General features: G+C 41.3%; 1 protein-coding gene across 1 annotated transcript in view; it reads left to right on the forward strand.

Moving 5' to 3' along the window:
• Positions 1 to 12,272: 12,272 nt before the first annotated feature.
• Positions 12,273 to 20,477, forward strand: part of STIMATE (STIM activating enhancer) — a 39,549-nt gene continuing 31,344 nt past the window's right edge. The window contains exon 1 of the mRNA XM_056847145.1: positions 12,273 to 12,471. Within this exon, the coding sequence (XP_056703123.1) occupies positions 12,273 to 12,471 (199 nt within the window). The remainder of the gene's footprint in view (positions 12,472 to 20,477) is intronic.

Genomic DNA, 20,477 nt, shown 5'->3' on the forward strand with positions numbered 1-20,477 from the left:
TGACACCTTCATTAATGCAATTTGTTCTCCTTGAAAAGATTTTAGTAAGATGCTGTTTTTTAGGGGAAATGAAATTATAATAGGGATGACGTTTTCTCTCTTGTAATCATTTGTTTGAAAACTGACCTTGCATATGTTGTGGAGGGATAAATAGGAAGGTAGAGTTCATACCAGTCTCAAATGTTATGAGTTCCTTCGGATAATTGTAGTTGTCTCATAAAAGCATGAATAGAATGGTTCTTCCATCTTCTAGTTAAGTATATAATGGAACATTACTTATGATGTCCTTTGTGGCACAGTTCATGCAGTACATATGACTGTGGGTCCACACTGAGAGATGGGATTCCATGATTCTCTACGTGACTTCTGTGGCTTAATGTAGAGAACTCAGCAATGTTTTCAGCTTCATGTGCTGATTAATGCTTGCCCATAGAACAGGTTGCTGCATAACTAGCAAAGAAGTACAGGTTTTGAATTCTGTAGAGTGGTTCAAACTGATTAGGATCCAGATTTTTTCATTTTCCCCCCTCTGCTAAGATATCCTTTCTGCCCATTGTGTGTGTGTTAAATTTGCAACATATTTGGTCACTTAGATCTCTGGATATTTGGGATGTACAGGTTGAAACTTGTTGTATTTCTGGGGATTGTCTGGGGACATACATAAATACGTCTGTTTGGGACGAAAATGTCTTAAAGAAACCTTCCTTTAAAAGAACTTCCTAGAGATCCTATAGGGTGGATGCTGAATGATTGATTCTCCAGAGCTTTCATACATCATGTTTCAACCAAAGTAGATTTAGTACATGGAATGCTCTGTAAATTATCTCATAAGTGCTGAGTTTGCAGCTATATTTGTATATTGAAGTTCATACTATTCAGCTGGTCATTTTATTATAAGAAATGCACTTTGTGTGTGTCTGAACACCTCTATTTGGCACAGAAAAAATCAGTTTCCCCATTATTCAACCTCAGTGTATCTTTTGCTCTGTTAAATGGGCAGCTGCTGGGTATCTTTTGACAAAAAAAATAATCCTAAAGGAAATCATAAGAACTTCATATATACAAACTTTTATGTGTAAGATTTTTCAGGGTTTTTTAAGTAAAATTTCATACTTCATGCATTGCTGTAAATAAGTCGACTGTTTTTGAGGCCAGTGGAGTAGGTGCTGGCTATCCAGGATATATTTATAAGCTGATATTTCTGTCTTGCTTTAGCAATTTGGTCCCAGTGGGATCCATTTAGGGAGTTTCAAAAACAGAGATGCTTTCCATTGTTACTTTTAGTAAGTCATTTCTATGCAACACACGGGTACTTGTATTTCTTGAGGCAGTTCTTGTGGGCTGGAGTGTAAAAGGTTTGACACAATCTACAAAGCATTCACTTCCTAAATAGTTCTGAAATATTCTCATACTTCAGTAAAAATGTAACTTCATCTACAAAGCCCTTCATCTCTTTTCATTTATTGTGCAAATAGTTTCAGTTGGAGTCTTATCTGACTTAGTACTGATGTGACATTTAAAAGGCTCTTGTGCTGTTGTAGAGGAATGGGGGAAAGTCTGCAAAGTTAGATAACATTGTATATTTTTATTGTGCCAATGATATTCCCACTCTGAGAGAGTGCCTGCACACCCCATTGGCTTTAAGGTCTGCAATATACCTTTCCCAAAGTAGAGAGCAGAGAAAGGTAAACATAGTTTTCATGTCTCCATGGGCTAGTTATTACACAAAGACCTACATTAAAATAAATAATTATGTGCTGCTAATTTAGATGTGGGCAATAAAGCAGATTTTCCTCATGATTGGCTTTTTTTTTGGAAAACTGCAGTTTTGACATGTAAAATTGGTCCATATTAAAACATGTAGAACGTGTCACCCTACTAATCAAAACTGAGATGTTCTTGGACAACTCACTGAGTATAGGTGCCACTTTTCTAATGCTTAGAAAATTTCAAAGGTTAAATGGAGACGAAAGTAACAAGTCACCAACACATGGTGCTTGTACCAAATTCTGGGTTTGAAGAAGACGGGGTTTGGGGAGAGAATTTGACAAATGTTATAATTTCTGTGTCTGTCTATTTAAATCCTAGTATGATAATTGAGCCATCAAGGGGAACTTTAATTGTCCCCATCCCATAAATGCTTTGGAAGAAGATAGAATTAGTCAATTATTAAATTGATAGCAATATATTGTGTCATTTACTTACTGACTCTAGCACAGCTTTTTCATACAATGTGCAGAGATTTTGTATGCATTACTCGCCAAAGGCTAATGAGCTCAAAGGAGTTTAATAGTACATGAGAAGTAGAATATTTCATAAATATGCCAAATTGTGAAGTTTAACTCCAGAATAGGCAGTGCATATATTTGCCTCTGCCTCTTTGTAAATATTGTGAAGTTTTCTTAATTTCACACAAGATGTGTTGCCAAATGTAAGTCTACCAAGAACAAATGTCAATGTTTTAAACAAAGCAAATCTTAGCAATGTTCAGCTTTGTCTAAGATTGTTGTGTACTGTGAAATTTTTCAAAATACCCAAGATTTGCTAAGCACAAAGGAATTGCCTTTGCCTGAAAACCTCATAAGTGTAAGCTTGCTTGCTAGGAACTTGTGCTGACATTTTAACTTTTACCAAATCATTCATATGTGACCTTGTTTTCAAAGCAGCGTTTTTTGGGGGGAAGGTTAGGGTGAATTTTGAACAGTGATGTTAAATCTCTTCCACACACACACACTTGCTCTATTTATGGCAGACAGGTTGTTTAGTGAACACTGCTAATGTCAATTACTTTCTATATCCTATCTGAAAAGTAGCAAAGCTGGGGAGAGAGTACAATGGCTATTCCACATTAGCTGTCTGCTCATCAGAAACTGCAGAGAGACGTTGCACTGCAATCTCTTAAGATTAGTCAAACATCAGCAATAAGATCTGAACATTAAAGGATGCAGCAAGTTGCTTCTTCCAGACCCCAAGTGTCATGGCATCAAATGCATAGAAGAAGTACTGGCCAGCTGGGACTCGAGTGACTGGGTAGAACTAATTGAAAAAATGAGTTTCAGTAAAGAATTTGTCCCTTTAACCATAATTTGGGGCAATTGCTTTGACTGTCTGTTGAGGCTTCATGTCTGTCATCATCTGCTACTATCCTGTTTCACCATCGCCTAGCATATTCATTAATACACCCATTCTTTCCATCCACCTATAAACCAATTCTGTTGATGTTTACAGACAATCAGAAATCTCTTGGAAGAGCCCCTAGGGCAGGTACTGCCAGCATATATGTATATCTGTTTGTTGTAATAGCTCATTGGACATGCACTTTCCCTGCTGTGTTCTTTTTTTATTTTTTAATACTTTTAAAATGTATATTATGTTGCCCTTCCTGCTTGCTGTATTTTTCCTTGATTTTAATTAATATATATATATATATATATATATATATATATATATATATATATATATATATATATATATGCGTGCATTAAGGGTAAAATATAAAAATGGAGAAATATGCACATGAAAAATATGCTCTTTTGCTGGATAGGTGTATCAGTTAAAGGTTTTAAAATATTTTAGATTATTTTGCTTGTTTTTTTCTGTAAAAGAATGTACATAATTTTGTGGTACTTCATGACCGTTTTAAGTGGTTGTAAGAAAATTAAAACACTTAAATTGCTGCTGGCTTCCTTTTGTGTCAATAAATTGAATATTTTTCCATGTCATTGGGGCACATAACAAGCACCTGGGGCCCCAAGATGTTCCAAGTATTTTACAGTTGCCCCCTCTTCAGCGTAAACTTGCACTATACAATAAAATCTCTCTTCATTTTCAATCCCTCAGACAGGTATGTTTGCAGACTACTGGTACCCAAAGTGTCAGTTGCAACAGCTAGTATTTTAACGGGGTAGTATTTTACCTTGGTTATTGAAAACCACAAATACTCCATTTCATCTGAAGGCAGTAATAACTGGTGGCAGAAAAACATAATGTTGAGGCTTCCCCTCTTCCCAGTAAAACTTCACACTGCCTTCTAGATGACTTTTTGGTTTGTTAAAAAGCAGAGGTTGCAAGGGGTGTCAAAATAGGTTACAGCACTGTATCTGTGCCTAACAAAGCCATCCTAAGCAGAGTTAACTTTTCTAAGCCCACTGACTTCAAAGGATTGAATTACTAATTTCTTACTTTGATTTCTCTGATGGCGCTATAGAATCAAAATCTGGAGGCAATTCTGACTTCATTTAAATCAACTCATATTTATGCTTGCAACCATGGCTAAATATTTATATATTTGTACTAACTTATGCCCAAAACAAACAAGAGTTTTTTTTATATTGGTTTTTTAATTCTTAGAAGTAGAGGCTATGCCATACCCATCTCACAACCTGGGAATTACTAATACAACCGAAATTCCTGGTGAAAACTGCTGTTTCAGTCAAATATAATTTATTTTGTTAAATATGGTTTGGAATATGCTGCACTTATATGTAATACCTGAGCCAACTTCAACATGAAGATAATGTTGGGTCTTTGGACTCTAGCTTGTGACTAACCAGCTGTTAGCAGAATTAAAATTGTTGTCCTGTTATATTCAATAAATGCTAACAAGCTACAAATGTGGACCCTGAACAAAATGTTATGGAATCCTATGTACGTTTAACGTGCATTCAGTAGACCTTGTTCCCAGTTAACTGCACAGGATTGTAACAGCAACTGTCTATTCAAATCCTGACGCTGAGTTTAACAGCATTAAGTGGACCTTTGCCCTGTAGGGCCACTACTGGGAGGCCACTACCCTCTATTCTACCCCCTACTGTAGAGATATTTGGGGGGGTGGATATTGCTTTAAAATTCTGAACTTGAAGATCAGGATGCCGAAAGCTGCTATGTTCACAAACTCCAGGTCTTAGTATTTGTGAACTGATACTTATCCACAGGACTAGAAAAGCCTGGAATAGTGCTGTGAAGCTTCAGGACTCTGCAAGCCTACGGTGCAGTAGCCCAATTGCACTGTTATTGGTAAGGTGATGGGAGGTAGGGAGTTTGCTTCTCTTCCGCTCCCCCATGCCCACAATTGTGCTTATAGGGATAAAGTGCTGTACATTTGCAATGGACTGGATTTCTCCTTTGGGGCCCTACTTACAGTGTTCCCACAATGTTCACAACGTTGGACATTTTCTATCGGGATGTGGTTATTGCAGTCTTAAAATGATTTGTTCACAAGTGCTGCTTTATTTCTCAATGAAGTTACTTCTCAGTGCTAGTAGGTTGCACCTGTAGTGAGTCCTGTAAGAAACGTTGAACCATCTCGAGAATTATGTTCAGACCAGCATTGTGTATCAAAGTTCTGCCTCTTCAGAAGCAGAAATGATACGTACCTCCATAAAAATGTTTCGTTTTAACTACTCACAGGCATGCTAGTGTAAGGATTCATTAAGAGAAATTGTGCAGTCTGATAATCAGGAGCCAACCCCACTTGGGCTATATTTGGGGTATTTAATCTGCTGTCATGTAATTCCTTACACCTTGAGTGTATTCAGTATGCACACTCATAATGCCTACAAGTGGCTGATGACTTCCTTGTATGTAACAGAATCACAGATAAAGCACTGGTTTGACTTCAGAGGTAGTAATTTTCCATGATGGCAGCCGCTAGACATCATGGGAGACACTGAATATGCCATCAGTGCCCCCCCCCCACACACACACACACAACAAAAAGATGCAGTGGAATTTGTTTTTTTAGATCCTATTAACTTGCAAAGAAATCAGTAGTGTTTTTTTATTTATAAACACCTCCAAGTTGAAGACATCTCTACTATAGTACAGTATATGTATTCATACCCCCATCCTTCATGCCATAGGTGCCATAATTTAAGGTAGAGGACACATGCTGGATCCCACTTTCATTCCCTAGCATCTCCACCTCTAGAAAGCACAGGCAGCCAAGGCTGGGGAAAACCTGTGCCAGAGACAAGGGAGAGCCACTACCAACATACAGCTGAGGCAGGGTTAAATAGTCTAGCTGTATATATTAACTTATACTCTCAAGGTCTGCCATTTCATTCAATGCTCAAATTATTCAGCAAATATGTTCTGTGAATCTTTGTATCTTACTGCAGTAATCTGGTGATGAAAGGTGGTGAGTACAAAGATGACACATTTTTTGCCACTTTACACAGAGTGATTAAAATGTGGAATTCACTGCCAGAGGATGTAGTGACGGCTACGGGCGTAGCTTTAAAAGGGAATTAGATTTATGGAAGATAGATCTATCCGCGGCTACTAGCCTTGGTGACTAAAGGGGGTACCTCTACGTTCACAGGCAGTAAACCTCTGAATACAAGTGCCAGGATGCAGCAATCAGGGGAAGACCTTGGCCTCTCTGCCCTGGTGTTGGCCTTGTAGAGGAACTGGTTGGCCACTGTGTGACAGGATGCTGGACTCAATGGACCACTGGTCTGATCCAGCAGGATTCTTCTTATGTTCACTTGTGCATCTTTTGTTTGCAGAAAAATTTTCTTTAGCAAAGACAAACATTCTAATGAATGTAGAAGTGGTTCCCATGACTTGTTCTCTGGCCTGAAAACAAATGCCTCTGAATGCTGCAAATGTGTGTTGATACAATTTACACCATACATTCAAATGTGTCTTCAATTTTTTATTTTGTAACTCAGCCACTCAAAATGTCAAAGACTCTGGGTTGATTTCCACATTCCTGATACAGAGCCACCTGGCAAGATTTTGTCTTGCAACGTATGGCAAGACAAATATTAGCTCTCACATTTATATGCCTTTACTGAGTTGCATAGCACAGCAGATGCCTCTTCATCAGACAAAGTGCAAAGATCAGTGTGATGCTGATGGGTGTCCCATTCACCATATAACTATAATTCGTGGTGAGAAGCTGCTGCAGACATAAAAGTATCTTGTTTCAGAAGAGGGAAATTATTCCAATCTTAATTGTTTAACTATTAGCATTTAATCACATGTGCCTAGGTTGTATAACCTCTTGTATGTTTCTGTATCTCACTTTTAACATCACGCCCTTCAGACCATAACGTGTATCTAAGGCACTAAAATAGAATGTTTATGAAGTGGTGAAAACAGGGTGGGGTGTCATGTTTATGATTTTGTGGCAGCTACAATGATACCAGGAGCCCTTGTGTTTGCACAGCAAAGCCTGGGGAAACTCCAAGATTCACAAACTCACTGTAAGTCCTGGATTCAATTTGTTGGGGGCACCATCGTAGCAGAACTCAACATTTGCTACAATTCAAGAGTTTGATTGCATCCTTACCCTACATGTGGACAATCTGTTAATAGCTGTCAAACTATCAAAATTATATTTGTTGACAGACTTGTTCAGGAGTAGGCTGACAGCTATGTGTTTTGTCCATTCACTTTATGCCAAAAATGTGGCAGGTTCTTTTCACTGGCAAGTACGGCATTTCCCTTAATTGGTTTCCCCATCACATTTTCATAAAAGCTTTTAAGGAAGGCTCTCTCCATGATCCCCATTTTGGATATATGTCTTTTCTGCTCTTGTCTTGTAATACAGGCTTTTAGTTGCATGTTCCCTTGGCCTTACATGCTACATTAATTCTATATAGGATTCAAGCTTTCTTTTATGTCAAAGCTGCAAGTGAGTTTCCATCAAGCAAACGCTTTCATGAACCATGAAAATTCATAGGCAGACCAAAGTTTGTAGACGAGCACCAGTATTCTCTTCTATTACTAGATGGCAGTTTAGGATATTGCTAATTTATGCTGGTGCACAGGCGGTAAGAAGGACTGTTGATTGGCAGCAGTTGGGGTCTCTTTACTCTTCTGAACCTGGTAAAGATTTCAGGGCAGCTCAGCTTATTCAAGAAAAATGTCCAAAAAGCCCATCGGCTGTTGGACTCTTTAAATTTAGCCATTGGGTCTCTATTACACAAGAAGACTATAAAACTATGTTAGCATATAAAATACATTAATAGAGTTAATATAGAGAGAGCAATGTGATGTTTAAAACGTTTTGTATGTTAAAAATATTGAGAGTAAAACAAATATATGGTAGAGATAATACTTCTGCATGAATGCTCAGAGCTGCTAAAATGTATTTAGCAAGAGCTTTTGTAACCTTCTTACAGTTATCTGAAAGAATGTTTAAAAGATCAACAGACTGTAAAAACAGATTGCCAGAACAGGAATTACCAGGGAAACTCTGGGTTTAGCATAAGACTTGCAAGGAAAAAAGTAGTGGGAGATTGGTTCCAGTGTCTCTGCTCCCAGGGGATCCCTGCAAACCTACCATGAAGCTCTGCTAAAGGCAGCACATTGAGACAAGCCAACAAGAAAAGCCTTCAACAGATGGGAACCATAAAATTGAATAAGTAATTACAACAAGTAAATGAAGTCCTATAGCCCCAAAACATAGCAGAACAAACACTTCACCATCAACTAAAAGATGCTCCCAATCAAATTCTTCAAGCTTCCCAGTCATGGAAAGCTTTCTTTAGACCCAGTGATATTAATTTAGTTAGAAAGAAGCATGGATCAGCAATTTTTAATCTACAAACTCATTCCAAACATTAGTAAAAAGATCTTCTCAAAGCCATAGCAGCAGTGTCAACCTAAACAAGGCTAGGGTTCATTTGAATTCGTAGCAAATATTTATTTATAATCCACATTTCTCACTGAGATTCAAGGTGGATTTCAAAATTTGGCAATGCAATAGGAACAGTATAAGACATGCCATAAGACACCGACCCAACAATGTTACCTTGTTCCCCCTCCTTTTCTTTTTTTCTCTTATCCTTAAAAACTCAATAAAAAAAAATTCAAAATAAAAAAAATGTAATTTTCACTCAGAATATTTTGGGGGGACAGGTTGTTTCAGTCAGGCCTAATTTAAACATGATGGTATTGAGCTAAAGAACTGTACATGTGTGCATAAAGTGTCATAAAGTTGCAGCCGACTTATGGCGACCCTATAAGATTTACCCTGCAACTATGCACAAAACCACCATCTTGCTTAAACTGCTAAAACGTGAGTTTTTTGTGCTTAGGGAGGCTGAGAGCATGATGTCTGCAAGGGCTACAGATCTCTGGTGTGCAGGCTAAGGAAGCAGGGCTACTTTGCATTGGTTGCTGCTATATTTAAATGAGACTCGGAGCTTTTGTTTTGCCAGCGTCACAGAGATCAGGCCTCACTTACTGGATGATGGGAATTTTTGTGACTATCAATATTTGCAACTTGCAGCTTTCCCTCAGCAGACAGGTATTTGATCACCACCAACTGCCAACATTTTATTTATATATCCCAATAATAACTTTTCAACTTTAAAAGTTCTCACAGTGACTCACAAAATACATTAAAAAGCAATACTGTTCTTAACAGCCTCTGGTAAAATGGCTGTTGAACTCTCAGGTAGGCTTGGCCTTCTGACTTCTCTGGGGGATGGTAGAGCCCCAAAACGGTGTCTGCGGTCTTCCCAGCAACCTGAGATGTAATACCTGTATTTAGTTTTCTAAGGTAAGGAAAACCTATACAGCATTATTTATCAATTAAAGTCAACACTTTAATTGTCCAAGGTTAACATGCATGTTCTCCAGAGGAGTAACACTGAAGGACAGTGTCTCTCGGTGTCAAGTGTGTAGGAAGAGTAATATATAGTCAGAAAGGGGGGGTTGAGCTGAAGGGCCATTTAACCAAACAAAAATCAGAAAACTCAGGAAAAACAGTCTCCCATAGGAAAGGTATTCTTGCCATTTATTAAAGGAGTCACTGATAGGATAAGAAACTTTTGAAAAAACAAAACCTACAAACGGTGTTTAAACCCACCAAGAAAATACAACAGATACTACGATCAGCAAAAGTCAAAAGAGACCCCCTCTCCTCTGCAGGAGTATATCGTATACCTTGCAGCTGTGGACAAGTTTACATCGGGATCACAAAACGCAGCACACAAACAAGGATAAAAGAACATGAAAGATACTGCAGACTTGGCCAACCTGAGAAATCAGCAGTGGCTGAACATGGACTGACACAAACAGGACACAGGGTCTTATTCCAAGACACTGAAAGACTGGACAATTTACCAACTATTTTGTCAGATTGCACAGAGAAGCCATTGAAATTCATAAACATCAGCACAACTTTAACAGAAAAGAAGAGAGTTTAAGAATGAATAAGGGTTGGCTTCCTGTCCTGAAAACCTCCAGACTAACAAAGACTGCAGTCCACAATAGCCATGCGGATTAGCTTTGGATTTCACACATTAACAGATCACTTCAGGATACAATGGTTCCATATTAACATACCACACCCTCATTAGCATATTATCTTGATACTTACAGGACAATGATTAGCACATGACCTTTGATACTTTTTGCAGGACAATGATTCAGCTCAACCCGCCCCCCTTTCTGACTATATATTACTCTTCCAACACACTTGACACTGAGAGACACTGTCCTTCAGTGTTACTCCTCTGAAGATGCCTGCCACAGCTGCTGGTGAAACGTCAGGAAAGAAAATACCAAGACCACGGTTACACAGCCCGGATAACCTACAAGAACCAATGAACTCTGACCGTGAAAGCCTTCGACAATAATTTCTCAACTATCTAAGAAAGAGGTACAATGCCTGAGTTCATGCAACCTGTTCCTAGGTAGAAATCATTTGAGCCACAATTTTGTGTTAATCAGGATACTCAGTTTGCAAATATACACACCACACCACCTTTCCACTTAGGGTCAGACAGTAGGTTCAGAGAGCTCAATATTGTGCCAGTTGTGTTGACTCACCCTTTTGAACACATGAAGCTGCCTTTTACTGAATCAGACCCGTGGTCCATCAAAGTCAGTATTGTCTACTCAGACCAGCAGCGGCTCTCCAGGGTCTCAGGCAGAGGTCTTTCACATTACCTACTTGCCTGGTCTCTTTAACTGGAGATGCTGGGGATTGAACCTGGGACCTTCTGAATGCCAAGTAGATGCTCTACCACTGGGCCACAGCCCCTTTCTATGGTAGAAAGATAAGTATATGCCTGAGCTTGAGATTTATTTTTCTCCCTTCTATTAGGTATTAATATTAATGTTTTAGCCTAAAAATGTCAGTGTTCCCTTGCTGGGGAAATAGTAGGTGTAATGGGAGCACCTAACCTGAGACTCAGACATGAGATTCCGCTACTGGGAGAGGGGAACCATGATCCAGTCATTTCCCAACTTCAGTCTGTCCCATGTTTTCCCCTCAGCAGCCTGTATTGGTTCAGCTGCATGATCGAGGGCACAACATATTTAATGGTGGAGCTACATGATCCTTCTTTGGCCTGTGGGTTGGGACATAGATGGGTCATAAGGCCAGGAGGAAGAGAGGAGGCTCTGGGATGCTTGCTGGTAAACTTGGGTTGTCTGCATAATGGCCACGAAAGGCAACTTGTTGCTCAGTAACACATTTGATAAGAACAAAAAAGTAAATTTATTAACTGATGTGAAATTCGTGCTGTTTATGTTGGAGAAGTGCAAAGTAGCATGAAGTTACTTTGCAAGCGGGTTCCAAAAAGTCCAGTAAATTTAAATGTGTGTTCACCTTTAAAAGATTCGAGAAGTACTGCAGCTTCAAAAACATAACATATTTCCTCGTTATTTTCATATGAACAGACTTTTCAAAGCGAAGACTGTAGTTTTTAGTTTGGATTTCATTGCGCCGTCTTTGGAGTGTGTGACATGATAAGTTCAAACCGCAACTTAAAAACTGCCATTAAATTCCTTTACAAGGTAATAAAGGGAATTACAGTGTAAGGAAGAATACTCATTTGAGGAGTAGAAAAGGGCCAGAGTCCAGTAGCACCTTAAAGACTAACAAAAATATTTTCTGGCAGGGTGTGAGCTTTCGTGAGTCACAGCTCACTTCTTCAGATACAGCTAGGATTGCAGTATCTGTTGCAGCCAGGATCGAACGCGCATGCGGATGCGCGTTCGATCCTGGCTGCAACAGGGAATAAAGGAGGCTACAGCGCCCCTGCGTTTTTGCCCAGTACTGTCTCAGCCAACCATAATCTCCGCCCCCTTTCCCTGACGCTTGGAACTTTAAGGGACTAAGCTCCGCCCCGGAGCGGGCTCTCCCGCTAGCTCCTCCCCCGAGACCTCAGGTCCAGCCAATCGGCGTCGAGCGGCGTCATACGGCGGCACGGACGTACCGCGCCGCGCGTGGAGCCCCCCTTTCCCGGAAGTGCCGCGCAGTGTGTGGCTCTCCCTCTCCGCAGGCGCGGCGCGCTCGGTCCGCCATGGGGGGCTCCCACGCCCCCAGCGCCTCCGGCCTCGCCACGGCCAAGCCCGGCTCGCTGGCGGCGGGCGGCGGCGGCGGCGCTTCCTCGTCGTCGTCCGGGCCGGCCTACGGCGGCTGCAAGAACGGGGCCCTGATGGACAGCTTCGGCATCTTCCTGCAGGGGCTGCTGGCGGTGGTGGCCTTTAGCACTCTCATGCGTGAGTTCCCCGGCCAACAGCCGCCCTCCCTGACGCAGCGCTTGGCCCGCCACCCTCTCCCCGCCCCGGTGCCCCTCCGCCCCGACCTCTCCTCTCAGCAAAGCGCGCCCTGACCTTCTCCGGTCCCTCGGTGCCAGCTTCCCTTTCGCCAGGGTGCCGTTACTCACAATGCAGTTCTGTGCAGAGCCACGCCGCTCCAACCCTGTTGAAATCAGTTAGTGCGGACTGGCGGTAAATCTGCATGGGATTGCGTTGTCAGTTTCTGCTGCCATTTCTGCATGGGAGGTTTTGCCTTAGGATTTGCCACTCTTTGTGTGTGTGTGTGTTAAGTGCTGTCAAGTCGCCTCCGGCTCATGGCGACCTTATGAATGAAAGTCCTCCAAAATGACCTATCCTTGACAGCCTTGCTCAGATCTTGCAAATTGAAGGCGGAGGCTTCCTTTATTGAGTCCATCCATCTCCTGTTGGGTCTTCCTCTTTTCCTGCTTCCCTCAACTTTTCCTAGCATGACTGTCTTTTGCCACGCTTTAGATGCACATTTTTTCCCATCCAGATTCTCAAAGCTCAACAATCAGCCCCCATGCAGAGTTTGAGAATTCGGATGGGGAAAATATGCATCTTGAGAGCGGCAAATCCAAGGCAAAACCTCCCGTGCATAAATGACCTGTGTCATGCACAAACTCTTATTTCTCCACCATTGTTCATCTGGCACACACACACACTCGCCCTGGGATGCTAGGATCCTCCTGGGTTCTTTCTGAAAAGGTCAGTGTCGCTTGCGTGGCTTTGTTCTGTAGATGCTTTCTCTGATTCTTGCCATATTCCTCTACACCCCCCTCATCTTGGGTAAAGGGTTAGTCTTGCCTTCAAAAACTGCTTCAGGTGCTGTCCTGCTTGTGCAGGGTAATAGCAACCTCTATTTACAGGATGTAAGGAACCAATGTGGAATACAAGTAACTATATGGGACCAAGGGGACTTTGGTTGAAATCCTTTCTTAGGTATGAAACTTGCTGGGTTACCCTGAGGCAGTCATTAGAGTTACTGTGAGGATAAAATGGTGAAGGAGAGAGTTGCAGATTCTTCGCTGGGCGCCTAAAAATATGACAAGATGTTGAGACTGTTAAAACATACAAAGTCGTAAGGATGCCTTTGGACACATGGAATTTTTTTCTTTAAATAGCTGAGTAGGCACTTTTGACAATTGTAAATGTGTAGTAAGGATGGTGAGCTTCCAAGACCATAGGTGTAGGTGTCTTGCAGTCAGTGGAGAGTGCACTGGTTTGTTGTTGGAAAGCCCTCTTAACAAAAGCATTCCTGTTAATGCCCTGTTTTAACAGCACGGCACCTTTCATGTATATAATTATTCCCTTTCTGGTGTGGTCCATGGAATGTTGCTTGTCAGACTTTCCTCTTTGTTTGACAGTCAAATGGGATAATAGCTTTCCAAGAATCTGTCTGACAATGCATCATGTAACATAGTTATCATTCTCTCCAGTTGGCCCTGCTGTGCATGAGTTCCCGTTGCCCTTTCTCCAAAGAGCATAGTGTAGCATACCTGGGTACTCATTGTCGCAAAGATGTGGATTAGAGAGAGTGACATTTCCATAGTCACTCAGTAATCTTTATGACTGGACGTATTTGAACTCAGGACTTGAAGATCCTATTCCAGCACTGTAACCAGAATACCACACTAACTTAAAAATTTACCTACTACCATAATTATTCAGGAAAAAATAGTTTTTGAGACTTTGTTAGTTGAGTTTGGGGGGTGGGAGTCTGCACAGTGGTGCTTTGATTCATTTTCTATTTACCAGTACTGTGAATCTTGGGGGAGGGGGTCATTCACAATGATACACTATGGATTTTTTTAAAATGGCTTATAGTCTGTGATTGAAGCAGCTATACCTTCTCATGGCTTTTGTTGTAATTAAATACAGTTACCTTCAGTGCCATTGAAACTCCATGAAGGATTGCACCACTATTCTTGGTATTTGCTGTTCCTTGTTCATTGTCACCTGTACTGTATGGTGTCATATTATTCTTCTGTACTGTTTACCCATGTGTTGTATGCTGAACACATTCACTAACACTTTTCAAAGTATTGGTACAGGGTTCTCTACTCTGACACTTCTTGGTTTTCAGGCCTCTTTTCCAGTCCTGCTACCTGATTACCTCTTGACTGCCTAGGCCAGGAGTTGAACTTAGGTTTTATAGTGTCTGCAAGCAGATAACCTTCCCCCTATAGGTTGTTTAAAGATGTGTAATGTATGTTCTTAAATACAAAAGGGAATCTTGGGGCATCTTACAGACTAATATATATTGTGGCATAAATTTTTGGGGCTAGAGCCCACTTCATCAGGTTTATCTGATGCATTTGATGGAGTGCTCTCTAGCTCATGAAAGTTTATGCTACAAAATATCTTAGCCTTTAAACTACCTGATGACTCTTTGCTTTGCCACCACAGGCTTAATGCAGCTACCTACACTGGTGTATTTTCTTTGTCACCTCAGTTTTGTTCTTACTTGGTCTGTTGTCATGGTACATAAAAGTTCATATCTACAGAAATGTGGAACTCTGTGTAAGTTTGCGCAGAGCCGTTTTGGCATATGTAGCCTATCTTAAGCCTGTTCAGACACAGTGTTTTTATATCTAATAAAATAGCAAAGTTGCCAATAGTTGTAACTAATACTCTTTACTCATTCTCGCTTCGAGTGTACAGTTCAAGTGACGTCTTGTTTTAAAATTAGTTTTCAGCTTATGTAACAATATTAAATTGTAATGTTTTTTGGTTCTTTAAAGTTTAAAGCCCCGTGGCGCAGAGTGATAAGCTGCAATACTGGAGTCCAACCTCTGCTCATGACCTGAGTTCAGTCCCAACGGAAGTTGGTTTCAGGTAGCCGGCTCAAGGTTGACTCAGCCTTCCATCCTTCCGAGGTCGGTAAAATGATTACCCGGCTTGCTGGGGGTAAAGGGAAGATGACTGGGGAAGGCACTGGCAAGCCACCCCGCAAACAAAGTCTGCCTAGTAAACATCGGGATGTGACGTCACCCCATGGGTCAGGAATGACCCGGTGCTTGCACAGGGGACCTTTACCTTTTTAAAGTTTGTAAAATCAGTCAGACTTGGGAAAGTGCTCAGTATTCCTCACAACTGTGCTTTTTCTTATGCTATGTTCTGAATCAGCCCAAATCAGTATCCAGTGTTTAACATTCTGACTCTTACCAAGTAAGATCTTGATCATGATCTGCAGCAATCCTAGCTGTAAATTCTGCACACTTTCTAAACACAGTCATTAACTTGAGTGATTTCCACCTGTCAAGGCTTTATGGAACAGTGACCTTCGGGTCTGTAATAGTACATCCAAGGAGACTAAAATGTTCCCCCACTAGTTTCTGAATATTGTGATTTCTTATGTCAGATTTGTGATCATTGATTCTCTCATTCAGAGACTGACACATCCAATGAAAGGGCATTGTTGGCGCATGATGGCATATATTAAATTTGATGATGAGCAAATGGATGAGCCCTGGATGGCATAGCTGATGTTATTAGGACCCGTAACACTATTGCTTAAGTGTCTATGGGGGGAAACCCTGAGGATAGCCCAGATAACCCAGGATAGCCCGGTGTTGTCAGATCTTGGAAGCTAAGCAGGGTTGGCCCTGGTCAGTATGTGAATGGGAGACTACCAAATACCAAGGTTACTTACTTAGAGCCAGGCAATGGCAAACCACCTCTGAACATCTCTTGCCATGCAAACCCTGTGAGGTTTTCATAAGTTGGCTGCAACTTGATGGCAAAAAAATGGAGGGAAAGTTGGCATATAGATCTGTTGCAGGGTTTGGTTCCTAGGTTTCTCTGTTGGGTTGATCAAAGATTATTGGTGAGAAGCTTTCTAAGCTGTGGGGGGCCGGGGAGGACTGCCTGTATGAAGAAAATCCCTACCGCCCAAAGCCTGTGAATGAGAAATATCTGTATCCACAGAGGCTGTTGATCATGGATAATGTGTTCAAGTGATCTAAGTTGTGAGCTGTAGGCAATAACCAGCTGTCCTGTTAATCTGAAGATATAAACCAAATTCAAAGTAGTGAGGACAAATAAGGAACGTTTGATAGCCAAGTTTGCTGTGGTATTATCTTTGATAATGTTCTTTTGGGGGGATGTTCATATATAGAGACCCAACATCTATGGTTGCTCAGATGTTGTTGATGGTCTTTAGTTCCTCAGGAAGTCTCTTTTGAGTAACTGGGGATGCTGGTGGCTGAAGGTGTGAGGGTGGAGCCCTTATATCCAGACACCCCCTATAGTGATAGTGCCAGTACTTGAGACAGTGAGGTGACCAGGGGATACCAGGTTTGTGTATCAGCCTTCTGGACAAGTTTGAAGCCTGGCCTTGGGGGCAGGGTCTTTTGAGCTAGATAAATGAGAAGTGGTGTTGCAGGAAAGTAGCATTACTTCAAATACTAAGTTTTAATTTTTATTATATTTTATTGATATTTAATTAATTTCATTGTGTTGTAAATGTCAGGGGGACTGTGAGTTGAAAGAGAGTTCAATTATTTATAGACCAACTTAGCCAAGCAGTTCTGTAGTTTTTTTTTTATAAAAAAAACTGTAGTGATGTAATTTGATTGAAAGCTTGATGTAGTAGCCATTGTTTTTAAAAGGCCAGGGGAGGTCTGATCTTTCTAAGACAGCAAGGTTTTTTTTTAATGTGACACTGCTTGAGGACCATGGACAGCTCTTACAATGTTAGCCAAGAAAATTCTATATCTTTTGCTGTTCTATATCTTCAGATCACAAGTGTGATAGACACAGGGTGCATTATCTGGACCATAGAATGGCTGGGGGGGGGGGATGTAGGGCAGGATGACTGCATAATGTTAAGGTTTTAATAAATGTTTTTCCTTACTGACTTCTTTAGTAATAGGTGTCCACTAAGCCAATTGCATTTTTAGTAAATGCTTAACATCAAATAGAGTGTTTCACATTCATTATTTCAGTAATCTTTACAACAACAGTTTAGTATTGTAGATAGGAAGATGAGGGCTAGAGAGAACCATGCTGTAAATCTTCAAACTTTCCAGAGCTGGGGGGGGGGGGGCTTTCAACTGCAGGCTATAGCATGGGACTCACTGAGCTGCAAGCATGTAACTTTACCATAGTGAGGAACAGGCCGTTGTGTGACCTTGCCTCACTCTCCTGCTGCTCTTCGCAGCATTTGTTCAAAGATAGGTAGGAGGCAAGATGCCTTTGTTCTCTAATTAAGTGCACTGGCAGCAGCTTTTTCCAAAAAGTGAAAAGCATTCTGTCTCAGGGTTCTGACCCCTGGGTTGAGATCATCGCTTTAGGTCACCCGTTGAATTTGAAGGATGTGAATTCAGATGAGGAACTTACTGACTCTCTCATAGCTATTGCATCAACTCTCAACTTGGAAAGCATTATTCACTTCCTCAAATGTCAGGGTGCGTTTTCATTGTTATCAAAAGAAATGGCTGAGGTTATGTTTGAATTTGTAAGTCCAAGTCTCCAGCTTCAGAAATATGCTAGAGCCCTAGCTAATGGGGAGTTCCTTGTGGCATATTTCTGCATCAGCCGCATGTTTTGAAATGTTCTGTAAGTACTCAGGTTATGATTTTTAGTATATATGACAGGGACTTACTATAACAAAGTAAGCAAGCGTGGCAAATGCATTCATCTTGTCCTTTTCATATTGTTTAGTGAGTGATAATGTTCTCTCTTTAGCAGAAACACTTCATGGCATGTAGCTTTCATTTTTTAAAAAAATTCCCAACAACATCTACCAAATTGAATTGCACTGTATTTCTTTGTTAAGAAAAGGTCTAGCTTTCTCTCCTACAGGCTCAAGTAACATGATGTACCTGGCATATTGTTCCTAGAATGTTTAATGAAGCTTCTTCCTCCCCAGTAGATGAACTTGAGCATAGGCATGCTGAGCTCTTACAGCTGCTCTTTTGGAGAGGGTGAGGAAGCCTTTAGTGCATTCAGGGGAGGGGCTGTGGCTCAGTATTAGAGCCTCTGCTCGGCATGCGGAAGGTCTCAGGTTCAATCCCCGGCTTCTCCAGTTAAAGGGACCAGGCAAGTAGGTGATGTGAAAGATTTTTCTCTGCCTGAGACCCTGGAGAGCCGCTGCCGGTCTGAGAAGACAATACTGACTGTGATGGACCAAGGGTCTGATTCTGTATAAGGCAGCTTCATGTGTTCATGTGTATTCAGCATGGCAAGCTGTATGATGCCTGTGCTGCGCTGCCATAATCCACATGGTAGATCAGGGGAATTGTACAGATGGAACATCACCACAGAATTTGTAGAATCCCATGTGCAACATGCTACCTTGATGGAAGTGTACCACCTCCCATTCTTTCCCCCCCCCCTTTTCTTTTTTGGCTTGCTTGCCTTAAGTACTCCTCCAGATATGCGGAAAGTTCTTGTACAAATGTGGCCTAATGCTATCAGTGCAGCTTCACTTGTATATGTTTAAAAGGTTTGTGGTTGCTGATGTTGAAAACCCGAAATAGGTTTGAAGGCAGATTTTTTTCTTGCAGCAATTAATCAAATATCTTCACTCAAGCTTTAAGTATTATCTAGGGAGACCTTTTTTGCTGTGCAGGGTGGTTGTAGGAAGTCTTTCTGTCCCTGTAGTTTGACAAGCAGAATTCAACCTTTACATTGTTCAAAAAGAGCCCATTGGCATACTTGCTTTTGCTTCTTCTGGACTCTTATGCTTTGTACTATGACATAACTAGAAGGCATTGAGGCTTTTCATAGAAAAATGTATTTGGCAGAGGGATTCCTTTCTAGAGTGTGTTCTGTCCTTAAAATCATTTTCAGAACTTTGTGGTGCAATTGATATCTTCCTAACAGCAAGGCTTGCTGGTTAGAATAAGCCTAATGAAACATGTCTGTGTTCAGTGCTTCATTCAGTTCTTTCACTGCTCTCTGTTGCTGGGTGAGGAAAGAGTCTGAATGCAGGCCTTTGGGCAGGAAAAAAGCTTGTATAGAAAGGGAATGTTCTACATCTGTCATTATTGCTCTTCAGGTGCACTCTTGTTAGGTTGTGCAGAAATTTTCTGTGTTATGCATGAGAGAGACTCTCTTCCCCCAGAGCTTTTTCAACCCATGACTCTTCCCACAGTTTTTCTCCCCCTCCTCCTTCTGCTCACCTGCCTGAGAACTCAGGTGGGCATCCACATTTGGATTCTCCCAATATGGAGCCTGTATGCCAAGCCTTTGGAGGAAATAGTTTGCAGCATGATTGGCTTGAGGGCTTGCAGTTGGCACTTAGAGTGGCGTAGGCCCTATGACACGGTGGCCCGTTGCCTTTTCTTCAATTGAGGAGAGTGTGCCTAGCTCTCAGCTTCACCCATTAACACACAGCAGGGTTGCTGCCCCATTTAACGTCAGGCACCTTCCCATAAACAACTTTTTCTTCACCACAATTGCTATGGGCTTGTTATTTCAGTACTTTCTGCCTATGGAGGCATATAGGCTGTCCTGTTAACACTTAGGAAGATTTACTGCCGATATGTGTTTTAGCATCCTTTAGTTCTCCAAAAAGTGTTTCAAATGCCTGGATCAGATTAGAAACTAGAATGATGATGGAGGCCAGGGTCAGTATTATGTCCACTTATTTATTGCTAAAAGGAAATCTGAATTCTCAGGGCCTTTCCCCCCTGATATTTAGAGATAATTTCCAGTCAAAATGGCTACGGGCTGTTTTGAATTATGTAAGGAACTTAGGTTTATCCCCTCAAGCCCTCCTAAGGAGTGGGCTTGATCAAGCAAAACAGCTGATCAGGCAGAGGATTGAAGACACTGAGCGGCAAGCTGATATATCTAGAACACCGGATTCATATGCCCACAGAGTGCCAAATATGTGGTCGCCCCAGTGGCCTATTTGGCCACATTGGACTCCAATAACATCAGGAGAGCGTTCACCCTTGCCAGGTGTGCGGCACTCCCCTCTGCAGTTCTTGAAGGCA

The sequence above is a fragment of the Euleptes europaea genome, chromosome 1 (assembly GCF_029931775.1).
Source record: "Euleptes europaea isolate rEulEur1 chromosome 1, rEulEur1.hap1, whole genome shotgun sequence".
Taxonomy (NCBI): domain Eukaryota; kingdom Metazoa; phylum Chordata; class Lepidosauria; order Squamata; family Sphaerodactylidae; genus Euleptes; species Euleptes europaea.